This window comes from Coenobita brevimanus, chromosome 98, assembly GCF_032717465.1.
Source record: "Coenobita brevimanus isolate Jiangsu-jjx chromosome 98, ASM3271746v2, whole genome shotgun sequence".
NCBI classification, from domain to species: Eukaryota; Metazoa; Arthropoda; class Malacostraca; order Decapoda; family Coenobitidae; genus Coenobita; species Coenobita brevimanus.
In genome coordinates this window covers 793481-806482 of record NC_137051.1, presented here as the reverse complement: position 1 = coordinate 806482, position 13002 = coordinate 793481, and the positions used below count along the sequence as shown (strand labels likewise).

General features: G+C 45.7%; 1 protein-coding gene across 1 annotated transcript in view; it reads left to right on the top strand.

Annotated features, from left to right (window-relative positions):
• The window catches only part of LOC145414150 (uncharacterized), a 49813-nt gene that overhangs the window by 32330 nt on the left and 4481 nt on the right, over window positions 1–13002 (top strand). The window contains exons 3-4 of the mRNA XM_080283717.1: window positions 11424–11596; window positions 12005–12161. Of these exons, the coding sequence (XP_080139843.1) occupies window positions 11424–11596; window positions 12005–12161 (330 nt within the window). The remainder of the gene's footprint in view (window positions 1–11423; window positions 11597–12004; window positions 12162–13002) is intronic.

Here is a 13002-nt window from a genome sequence, read left to right as displayed (position 1 = left end):
GCCAGGGAGAATACGATCCACAGAGAGTTAGGGTAGAAGGGAGGAAAGGAAAGAAGGGAGGAGAGAAGGTAGGGAAGGGCTTCGTGGTTAGAGAGAGAGAGGGGAGGGGTAGGGGAAGGAAAGTAGGAGAAGCAGGGGGAGAGGAAGCAGGGAAAGGGAGGAGGAAGAGAAAGGAGGAGAGGTAGGAGACAGAAGAGGAGAGGGAGGAAAAGGAAGACGAGAAGTCGGAGAGAGAGAGAGGAGAAGGAAGGCGAGGAGGAATGGGATGGGGAGGAGAAGGAAAAGGAAGACTAGAACAAGGAGGAATGGGAGAGGGAGGAGAAAGTGGGAAGAGGGGGGGAGAAGAAAGGAGGAGGGAGACGGGGTGGAGAAGAAAAGGGGAGGGGGAGGGGGCGAGAGGTGTGTGAGAACTTTCAAGCCTGCCATAAATTACTTAACGGCATAACGAATTTAACGAGTCCCACCCACAATAACGAATCCTTGAGGCCATTTGATTTTGTTTTGTGGTGGTTTCGAGGTATTGTGAGTGTCCGTGTTAATCATCATCATCATCATCACCACCACCACCACCACCATCATCATCATCATCATCATCATCATCATCATCATCATCATCATCCCTTCTCTCTCTGTGTTTCTGGCGAGAGAGATCATTATGGCGATTGAAAGTCTTACGGGACATGAATTAAAGAGAAAACACACACACACACACACACACACACACACACACACACACACACACACACACACACACGGAATCCCATGAGTGTCCATTACTAGGCTAAGATTTGACCATCTACCTGTATAGACCTGAACTACCTCTACACAATAGCCCTTGTGCCACCCTTCCCTCCTGGGGCTACCTGCTGGGAGAGAGAGAGAGAGAGAGAAGGTAGGTGGGTTTAGGTGGTAGATAGATACAGAGAGAGAAAAAGAGAGAGAATATGAGAAAATTAATCGATGTGAAAAAGAATTGTAATACCATGGATATATTACTGATAGAGAGAGAGAGAGAGAGGTAGTATGGCTGGGTTGGGTATAACAATTTCACGTGTGACCAACCACATTTCCTGCCCCCGTGTGGTTTGCCCCGCCGCCTACCACACGGCTACCACAACCACACTGCTACCACAACCACATCTCTACCACACTTACCACCACAAGACTGTATCACATTTTCCTCACGATTACCACACCTTTTACACTCCGACGAGTATCACATCTGCCACAGCACTACCACACTTTCCACACTCCTACCACACTCCTACCACACTCCTACCACACCTTCCTTCCACACTCCTACCACACCTACCACAAACACTGCTACTAAATCTACCACCCTGCAAACACCACTGCTACACCTACCATTGTAACCATACTCTTATAAGTTTTCAATGATCATGACATAATGCTGTTTGAATTGTGTTGGTGTTTTACCTTATACACATACATACTCGCACACATTTTACGTTATACACATACATACTCGCACACATAAGTATATCTTTACATACATATTCATACATATCAAGATACACACACACACACACACACACACACACACACACACACACACACACACACACACACACACACGCACTTTGAGTTATGTACTATACGAATAATTACTGTGCACATTCACATATACATACATACAGAAGCGTGTGCATATAATCCATGCATGAATTCCCCACACACATAGATACACACACATGCACATCAACAATATACACACACACACACACGCAAATACCCCCCTCTCTCTCTCTCTCTCTCTCTCTCTCTCTCCCATCCCTTTTCCTCATTTTATCTCACTTTCCCTTTTTCTCCTCCCCACTTCCTCCTCCTCCTCCTCCCCTATCCCCTGTCCCTTTCATTCTCCTCTCCCCCTCCCCTCCCCTCTCCCTCCACCGGAAAGGAAGGGCAATAATCCAAGTCGGAAATAGTGACCGGAAGTGAAACAGGCGGAAGTGTGTGTGTGTGTGTGTGTGTGTGTGTGTGTGTGAGAGAGAGAGAGAGAGAGAGAGAGAGAGAGAGAGAGAGAGAGAAGTGGAGAGGGGAGGAGAGATAGATAAACAGACTGAGAATTGGTGGTAGTAGTAGTAGTAGCAGTTGCAGTAGTAGTAGTAGTAGTAGTAGTAGCAGTTGCAGTAGTAGTAGTAGTAGTAGCAGTTGCAGTAGTAGTAGTAGTAGTATTAGCAGTTGCAGTAGTAGTAGTAGTAGTAAGAGTAATAGTGGGTATGGATTCTGTGGTATTGTTATGTAATGGCAATTGTGGTAGTAGAAAATAGTAGTATTGTGATAATCGTGGTGGTTGTGGCAATAGTGGTAGTTATGGTTATGGTAGTTGTCCTGTAATTGGTTGTGTAATGGTAGAGGCGTATGGTAGTGGAAGTGGTTATGGTAATGGTGGGGTAGTTAGGGAAACGCAGGTGTATTAATGACCTGTTGTGGTTATGGGAGGGACAGGTGTGTGTGTGTGTGTGTGTGTGTGTGTGTGTGTGTGTGTGTGTGTGTGTGTGTGAGGATGGAGGGAGAAGCATAGGATGGGGAGGAAGGTAAGGAGAGGAGAGTGAGAAAGGTGAATAGGATGGAAAGAGAAGAGGAGAGAGCAGACGAGGGAGGGAGAGGGAAAGGGAAAAAAGGAAAGATAGAAGGGAGAGAAAGAGATAGAGGAACTGGCCAGGGAGGGGGAGGGGAAGGGGGAGGAAGGACATGAGGGAGGTAATAGATAAAGAGATTGAGTTGGGGAAGGGAAGGAGGTAGGGGAAGGAGAAGGGGAGGAAGTAGAGGAAGAAGAAGGGGAGGGGAGGGAGGAGCCGATGATGACTGGGGGAGTAAAGGGGGAAGGGAAGGAGTGAGAAGAAGGGAGGGGGCTAGGAGTTAGATGTTAGAGGGGGAAGGGAGGGGAGGTAGAAGATGAGAGGGAGAGGAATGGAGGGATGAGGGAGTGAGGCTGGAGGAGGGAATGATGGTGATGGTGATGTTGATGATGTAGAGGGAGACGGGTGAATGGGAGAGGAGAGAATAGGAGCGAGAAGGATGGAGTTGGAGATAAGAGAAGGAGAGGGGGGATGATAATGACATTAGGGTAGGGGAGGGAGAGGGGGAAGGAGCTTTTCTCATCTCCCCACCATCAACACAGCAACTGGACTAGAGGTTTGTGGAACGGTCGTAACGGGGTGGGGGGAAGGATGGGGAGAAGAGGGGGAGGAGATGGGGAGAGGAGTACAAAGGAAAGCAAACAGCAACAGACCTCTTGTTCTTTTCATGGCTGTTTGGTATAGGGAAGGTTATACATTACAAAACTATTATGTCAGTTAAAGACAAGGATAGATATATAGGAAGGCTTTACCACCTCGCCTCCACCTTCCACAATTTTCCTTCTATACCTTTCCCCTTTCCTCTCATTCCCTCTCCTACATCATTCTTCTTCCTATTCGTTGGTACCCTTTTCCCTCAGTATTTCTCACCCCCTTCGCAGTCCCTTCCCCTCCTCACCTTCATTTTCCTCCCCTTCACTGTTTCCTTCACCCTTACTATTTGCCCGCCCCAGTCCATTTCCCTTCCCCTCTCTTATTTCTCCTCCCCCTCTTTTATTTCCCTCCCCTCACTATTTCTCTCCCCCTTCCTGTTTCCCTTCCCCCCTCCTTTTCCCCCGTTCACTATTTCCCCTCCCTCTTCCTCCCCTCCTTAATTACCTGCCCTGGGGAAGATGATGGAGTGGGGGTGGCGGTGTGTGGGGGAGGGGGTGTAGTGGTTTGCACGTACAGATGGACCACAGGTAAACCCCCCTTACAAACAACCTCTAGAAACCCCCTTCATTGATAACGCTGACTGAGCCGGCCCCGGAACACGATAAATAGGCCTTCAATCCTTCCTTCCCCCCTCCCCTTTCCCTTCCTCTTCCCCCCCCTCCACTTTCACCTACCTTTACCTTCCCTTTTCCCTTCCCTCCCCCTCCCCCGTCAGTTTCATTTCTCTTCCCCTTCCATCATTTTTCCTCTCCTCCGTCTAGTTATTGCTCATTTCCCCCTTCTTCCATCTCCTTCATATATTCCCCTTTCCTTCAGTATTCCTTCCTCATGTCCCCCTTTCTCTTCTCCCTCCTCTGCCGCTTCTCATTCTCTACTGCCCCTCACCTTCTCTCCCCCTCTGACGTCCCCTTTCCTTCCCATATCTCTCTCATTTTCGTTCCCGTTCCCTCTCCTTCACCATTTCCCTTCCCCTAAACTCGCTCCCTATCCCCTCACTCCTCTTCCCTCTCCCTCTCTTTCATTTCCCTTCCGCTCCTCCCTGCTTTCCTCTCCCCTTCAACATTTCCCTTCCTCTTCCTCTCCCCCTCTCCTTCATTTCCCTCCCCCCCTCACTCTTTCCCTTTCCTTCCGACTCACCTCCATTTCTCTTCCTTTCCCCTTCCTTCCTTTCCCCTTCCCTTCATTATTCGCCTTCCCCTTCACTCTTTCCCTTCCCCTCCTCACCTCGATTTCCCTTCCCCTCTCTCATTTCCCCTCCCCCCAGCAGTTAACCCTTTCCCCTGCCTCGGGGAAGGTGATGGTGGGTGTGGGGGTGCAGGGTTGGGGGGGTGGAGGTTAGTGATTTGCAGGTACAGGCAGGGACAAAAGTTGGTTTACTATTCCACTGCGTCTGCGTCACACTTTGGATTCCCTCGCATTTTGTATTATGTAAGAGAGAATTATATGTGGATTGACAAGCATACCCAGCCCCTCTCAGCTTAGAAATATTAGCCAGCAGAGGAAAGTGACAAGGAGAATAGGTGAAATATTAGGCACACCTTTGTATCTATGGGCAGAGACACTTACCAAGCCCCTCTCTGCTTAGGAATATTAGCCAACAGAGGAAAGTGACAAGGAGAATAGGTGAAATATTAGGCACACCTTTGTATCTATGGGCAGAGACACTTACCAAGCCCCTCTCTGCTTAGGAATATTAGCCAGTAGAGGAAAGTGACAAGGAGATGAGGTGAACTATTAGGCAGACTTTTGTATCTCTGGGCAGAGAAACATAGCAAGCCTTTCTCAGATTAGGAACTTTAGCCAGCAAAGGAAAATAAGAGGAAGAAGAGGTGAAACATTAGTCAGACTTTTGTATCTATGGACAGAGAATCATACCAGGCCTCTCCATCTAAAGGAATATTAACTAGGAGAGGAAAGTGAGAAGAGATGAAATATTAGTCACGCTTTTGTTTCCATGGCGAGAGAAACCTAGCAAACCTCTCTCATTTTAGGAATATCAGCAAGCAAAGGAAAATGACAAAGAGGCGAGGTGAAACAGTATGCGAACTTTGTAGCGGGCTGTACGGTCTTATATTGTGATTTTTTTTTTCTTTATTTGGAAAGAAGTGTTGCCGATTTTAAAGTTTCATTCCCTCGTGTTTGGTTACAAGAAGAAAAAAGTTTGCGTTACTCATTTCTCGTGTAATGGTTCTCTCCTAAGATTATATTGTTGAGAGAGAGAGAGAAAGGTAGTGAAAGAGGGGAGGCAGGGTCAGAGGTTACAGGATAATTGTGCTTCACTATGACCTTTGACCCCTCGATCCTGCCGCCTCAACCGTCACCATGCACCCTCTCCCCCCTATCAGTCTGTCTATTTATCTATCTATCTGTCTATCAGTCAGTCTATATATCTGTCTATCAATCTATCTGTTTGTGTATCTCTCTCTCTCTCTCTATCTCTCTCTCTCTCTCGTTTTTTCCGCTCTGGCTTTTTAATTACAGGTGGGTAGTATTGTGTGTGAGGGAAGGAAATGAGAGGCGGAGTAATGAGTTACCTGGCATACCTACACATCCTGATTACAAAGGGGGGGGGTAGAGTGGTGATGATGATGGTGAGAAGGAGGAGGATGGTGGTGGAGGTGATGATGGTGATGGTGATTATGATAATGGTAATGAATGTCATGATGAATATGGTTGTGGTGGTGATGATGGTGGTGGTGGTGGTGGTGAGGAGGAGGAGGAGGGGGGGAGGATGATGATGGTGGTGGTGGTAGTGGTGATGATAATGATGATGATGATGATAATTTCCGTAGCATGACACCCTCAATCTCACCCACATTCACGCAAGGTCAGGCAGACCTGTCATCTGTTGGGTCACACGCAATTAGCTTTTTGCGTGTGCGTGATGACGTTAGTGGTGTGTGTGTGTGTGTGTGTGTGTGTGTGTGTGTGTGTGTGTGTGTGTGTGTGTGTGTGTGTGATGAGGGTTTTGTGTATTGGCTGGATCATTATGAGTCATAGATAAAAAATTAAACTCTCTCTCTCTCTCTCTCTCTCTCTCTCTCTCTCTCTCTCTCTCTCTCTCTCTCATTACCTTTGACCTCACATACTTCACCTAACCCCTTTCAGAGAGAGAGAGGGGGGGGGGTTAACAAATTAAGAGACGGGTGAAATGACAAAGAAACAAAGGAAGGGGGGAGGGAGGGAGAGAGGAGAGAAAAAACGGGAAAGGGAGGAAGAATGAGAGAGAAGGGAGTGGAAAGTGACGGAAAAGGAGAGGAGGGAGAAGTAGAGAGAGAAAGAGAGAGAGGAGGGGAGGGAGGGAAAGAGGATGGAGAGAAAGAAAGAGGGGAGAGACAGGGGAGGGGAGAGGAGAAAGAGAGTAAAGGAGGAAGGTGAGGAGAGAGAGGGGGAGAAGAGAAAATGGAGGGAAGAGGAGAGAGAAGTGGGGTAGGGGAGGAAGGATAGAGAAAGTAGAAGGGATGGTAAGGGGAGGGGGGAAGGGGGGGCGTGAGGGTAGGGATGGGCGTGGCTTAGGGCAGAGGGGCGGGGAGGAGGACGCTGATTGGCTGAGACAGGCAAAATGGCGGCGGAGGAGAAGGGGAGGGAAGAGGAGTTCAAAGGAAGAATACAAAGGAGTTTAAAAAGGAATACAAAGAGTTCAAAGGAAGAATACAAAGGAGTTCAAAGGAAGAATACAAAGAAGTTCAAAGGAAGAATACAAGGGAATTTCAAGGAAGAACATAAATAAGTTTAAAGGAGTTCAAAGGAAGAATACAAAGGAATTTCAAAGAAGAATACAAAGGATAGCAAGCCACAACAGCGTCCTTGGTCCCTTCAAGGCTGTTTGTTATAGGGATGGTTATAACTGAAATTAGCATTCCTTCAGTCAAAGACAAGGATAGCGAGGCAGAAAATGAGGGGGGGAGGTAAAGGGGAAGGGGGAGGAGGAAGAGAAAGGGGAGAGTTGAGGGGAACGACAAGGAAGAGGTGGAGAGGGAGCACTATGAGAGGTGGGGGGGGGGATCGGTAGAGAGGCATGGGGAAAAGATAGGAAGGGAGGAGGTAGAATGGAGGGGGAAGGGGAGAGAAAGGGAGAGAGGGTAAGGAGAGGGAGAGAAAGGAGGAAGGAGGAGACTAAGGGAAAGGTAGGGGAAGGGGGAGATGAGTAAGGGGAACTGAGAGTGTAGTGGAGACGAGGCAAGGTCAGATTAAGTTATTTTCTGTTATTACGCTTGACTCATTGCTAATTCTCCTGCTGCTATTATTACTACCATTACTATTGTTGTTAATACTACTACTACTGTTGTTATAATTATTTGTATAATTATCTAAATGCACACCTTTCCGGTAAGAGAGAGAGAGAGAATGGAGGGAATCAGTCAGGGAGGGGAAGGGTTTATTTATGAAGAAAAGGCCTTTGACCCTAGCGTGATTGTTGTGACGAGAAGCTAAAGACGAAGCGGAAGAGACATAATAGGAAGAAGAATAGGAGAGGGGAATGAAAAGAAACAGAACAGGAAGGTAAAAAAAAACAAAACAAAAAAACAGCGAGGTGAGACCAGGAGGAGGAGGGGGAAATGTAATAAAGGAAGAAAGGAACTGGGAATGGAAGAAGAAAAAAGAAGAGAAATCGATCTAAATAGCAAGAAATAATGGAAAAAAAAAATGAAGACAGATGACATGACCTTTCACCCTCAAACTCACTCAGACACAAATGAAAATACACACATAAAACATTAAAAAATAGAATACAGATAAGCACAAGAAGAAATGACAGTATCTCTCTCTCTCTCTCTCTCTCCCATTGCTGCTACCCATCCACCTCCTCTCCCCTTTTAATAAACATCATAATCATTCCTGCAAATTACGCCACTCAAGGTCTTGCCCTCGTGTGTGTGTGTGTGTGTGTGTGTGTGTGTGTGTGTGTGTGTGTGTGTGTAAAAGAAGGACCAAATGACCATAATAGTTCTTGTTTCTATATATAATCCGACAGATAATTCATGACTGTATAATTATAATCCAGCAGAGAGAGAGAGAGAGAGAGAGAGAGTCAGAGGAGAGGAGTCTATACAACGAGAAGCCTTTGATTCCACCCCGTTTAGAAGGGCTGTATGTTTTGATCTCCCCACACATGGAGCTGTAAGACACGCTGAGGCGAATAGGCCTAAAAAAAAAAAAACTTGTAGGCATAAAGAAAGCAGAGGATCGGTTCAGCACAACCAGTTTTTGAGAAGCTGATGTTACAAGAAAAGTAATGAGATGTTTTCAGAACTGTGTATTGGTGGCAGGTGGACAGCATGTGTGTGTGTGTGTGTGTGTGTGTGTGTGTGTGGTATTTCCTGAGTGTCCTTGTGTATGTCTGTGTGTGCGATATTGCCTGTATGTGTGTGCGTATACGTCTACTGTACGTGTGCATGTACGGAGAGCAGGTGTAGTGGAGTATTGTGTATGTGAGTATGGTATTTCCTGTGTGTATGTGTGTGTGTCACTAATGGTGGGAACACAACCTGCTTCTTCACTCACTCGCATCCGGCCTTCCACCTGCCTCACCCCTTACCTTGCCTCACCCTGCCTCACCCCTCCTCTGCCTGCTGCCTCACCTTGCATCAACACCTCACTCTGCCTAACCCTCACCTTGTCAGACCTGCTGCTTACACTACTCCTGCATCATCCACCCATCCTGCCTAACCTCTTGCCCCATTCTGCCTCACCCCTCTCTTCATCCTGCCTCACCCCTCCCCTCACCCTGCCTCACCCCTCCACTCACTCTATCTCTCCTCACGCTTGCCTGCTCCGCCTCCTTTGCCATTGGGTATTTTTGCATGAAATTTGATCGCAAAACGCCAGATATGATTTCCAAGCCTTATACCTACTGGTTAGGCCACTTCTTTGCGTTATTGTTATCATTTAGGGTTATTATTTAGGTGTAGGTGTGCACATACGACTGTGTGGTAATTAGATTCATTACGGTTGTATTCTGTGACTATTCTTTCTGACGAAGTGTAGATTAGAGGCAAACTAGATCACCACAAGTCTTCTTGTGCCTTTAAAATGAGAATATTGCGTAGCTAACAGTAGCTAATGAGTTTTTAAAAATCGGCTTTTATGCCAGGGTTAGTGGTGGGCTGGGGAAAGCCTCCTCCCCTCCTGTTTTAACATTGTTTTCTTACGCATGCAGGTTTCATTTTTATCCAAAGTTTTTGAGATCACAGACTACCTTGTTATAGACCAATGGACTTCTTTTCTTTAATTCCTTCATACTTCTGTGTATCTCTCCACTCATCCACCTCACATACATCCACCCCACCCAAACCTCTTCAAAATTACCTCCACTTCACTCCTACCCCTTCCATGCACCTCCTTCCTCCCTCATCCCCTCTCTCCTCCACTCACCTGACCCTCCATGTACCCCCTTCCCTCCTTCCATACTTCTTACTTCTACTTCCTTCTCTCCATCCACCTCTTTTTGGCTTATTCGTTTTTTTTTTTTTTTTTTTTTTTTTAATGGCGGGTGTCAGAGTTGCTCACCTTGAAGATCACTCCCTCATCACAATCTGCTCACAGGCTTGTACAGTCACCGTCATTAATTCATTTACACGTCTGGTCTGTCCAAATAATCACCCACGTCTAAACAAGCACTACTTTTATTCGTTATACTCCCAGACGATTTTATTCAGCTTATGAGAGGTTTTTCGAGGAAGTTAGTCTTTTCAGGGTATGTTTTCGTGACTAGCAGCATATTCAGGGTTTAATCTACTGTTACGTATCAGCACTGAAAATGGAGAAGTGACATTTTAGGTCATTAGGGTAAAACGAGTATAGATGACACACAGGAAGTACTGAACACACCCGTACATTGCCGCTTTATACCCATTACGCTTGAGTGGGGGAATTGACAGATAAATAGGTGCAGTTGTGTGGTAAGTGTGACTGTAGTGCCTCCCTCCGTCTTGCTGAGTCGGTTGTGTGGCCTTGCTGCTGGCTGTAAACAAGGACCCCATGACTGTGAAGGATGCACGTACTACATACATAACTTTATACATACGGACATACGATATATATATATATATATATATATATATATATATATATATATATATATATATATATATATATATATATATATATATATAAAATTGTGTGTGTGTTTATTATAGTGGGAATACTGCATCCTGAATCTTTAAATACTGCTTTGGTAACTACTACTCACCACATATGGCCTGGTCTGATTTACAAGGGGGTGCTTACAGCAACCAGCATCCCCCCCTCCCCTCTCTCCGCGCTTGGAGGGCCGCCACTGTCGAAGGTAGTGACCCCCCGAATATGCTAGCCTGTTTCGAACACACACACACACACACACACACACACACACACACACACACACACACCATTATCTTCTCCAGGAGAGTGAGCAAGAAGTGGGATTTCCAGGGAAGTGATGAGGAAGTGTGTGTAGAAATAGTAGTGATGCAAGGCGTGAATCAGAGAGAGAGAGAGAGAGAGAGAGAGAGATTATACCGACAAGAAAGGACACAAGAGGAACACGTATCCCCCCCTCCTTTTTTTTTTGTCAGGAGTTGAACAGAGGAAGAAACAAATGAAAAAAAAAATATCATAGAGAATCCACGTGTTTCCATATCATCTCAAATCTCCTTGTAATGTAATTTTTTGTTTTGTTTTTTTGTTTTCCCTTTGCCAGCAACACATCATTAAATTATCAAACCCTGACCCCACCCTTGAGAACCTGTTTGAGTCTCCGCTTATGACCTTGATACTTCACCCGCCTTGAAAAAAAAAGAAAAGAAAAAAGAAATGCAACAGGAAGCAGATTGGAGCAGGGAAATAGGAATGAGATGTTGAAAAACGAATGTGGTGCTTCTCTGCATAAATGAATTCCAATCGTCTCTCTAATCTCATCCGTCTCTCTCTCTCTCTCTCTCTCTAATTATTTTTGTTGGCTCCCGTCGTTATTCGTATCAGATTGTTTTGGTACATTTGTGTTTGTTTACTTCTGCTTGCATCCATCTTTCCCTCTCCCCCACTCAGCTGACACCTAATTCCTCCTCTCCCGCACACCGCCCATGTCAACTGTATTGTATTTATCTGCCTGTCCTTATCTGTTTATCTATTCATCCATTCATCTGTGTATCTATATATTTATCTAACGTTTCTTTCGTCCCACAGACAACCATCCGTGTGTTCGCCAAGTGCCTGCGTTCCGACATTGAGTACAAGACGGTGTCGGTGTCGTCCCGTGCCAGCTGCCGTGAGGTGGTGGCAACGCTGCTCTCCAAGTACCGCATGAGGCACAGGGACCCCAACCTCTTCTACCTTACCATGGAGGTCACTGTCAGGAGGTACGCCATGCTCCTGACCCTCCCCGTTTTGAAGTATTTGCAATATTTTACGTATATGTATCATTCCCATCTTGTCTAACTGGGCAGAAGTTTGTTAATCTGATGATGGTGATAAATTTGTTGATGATGATGGTAATGATAATGACGATGATGATGGTTATAAAGGTAATGATGATGGAATGATGATAATGATGGTGATAAAGATGATGACAGTGATGGTGATAAAGTTGATAATGATGATGGTGATGATAATTATGATCATGATGATAATGATGGTGATGGTGAAGATGTTGATGGTGGTTACGATGGCGATGATAATGATGATGATGATGATGACGATCTATCTTGCCTCACCGCTCACCCTACTTACCTTGCCTCACCTGCCTAAGCCCCCTGCCTCCCCCCCAGGTGCTCAGGGTCTCCAGTGCGGTCGCTGTTGGTGCTGGAGGAGGGTGCCCGCCCCGCCCAGCTGGCCCTGTGCAGACCCCCGGGGGACTCCCGCTTCGCTCTGCAGATGAGGAGGGGCGGCGTTGTCAAGGTCCACGATACTGTTCTGATGCCGGGGGTGAGTGTGGTGTATTAGTTGCGTTGGCGATGATGATGATGATGATGATGATGATGATGATGATGATGAGGAGGAGGAGGAGGAGGACACGTGTACTGATGTATTAAACGTGTTATAGCTGCATTACAATGTACAATGGCAAAACTACACGCCAGTTAAAGGGATCCTGTCTTTGAGCACTTGGGTCGATCTGTGAGAACAAACAGGCCATTAGCCAACCCATCCTATAGCGCCATACGTAAACCTTCCATAGAATCGGACCATCCCATCCGCTTTGGCACCTTCTTAGTCCTCACTGCTCATGCGAACCAGGCGGAGCTGTGTCTAGTCGAGTCTCTGTTGGCGGTGCAGCATCGGCCGTCACTAGCCAGCAGTGACACCTCCCTTGAGCTCTTGTGTTTGTATTGTAAGGAGCCTAATATAATGTTTTATCGGTGCACTTTGCTTTACGTGACTTTTTTTCTCCCTTGTCCTTTTTTCGTGAATTTATTGATTTAACTTCTTTACCTTCACTATTTTTTTTTTTTTATTATAGACTGACAAGCTGATATAATTACTGATACTTTTGATTTGTGTTTAATTTTTATAATGAACTCTGTAAATTGCTTGTCACTCTTGCCACATGATGTTTCATTTAATTTGTAGATTGTCTGATGATGGAGTAAAATTGTCTCTGAAATTGTCGTGCCAAATAAACAAGATGATTTTCTGCTGTCGAGTGCGTTTTTTTTTTTTTTTTTTTTTTTTTTTTTTTTTATAAGACTCCGCTTTCCCAAGGATGTTTCTGTTGCCTGTATTAACTTATTTGTTTATATATTTAGTTATTTATTTATTTGTAACA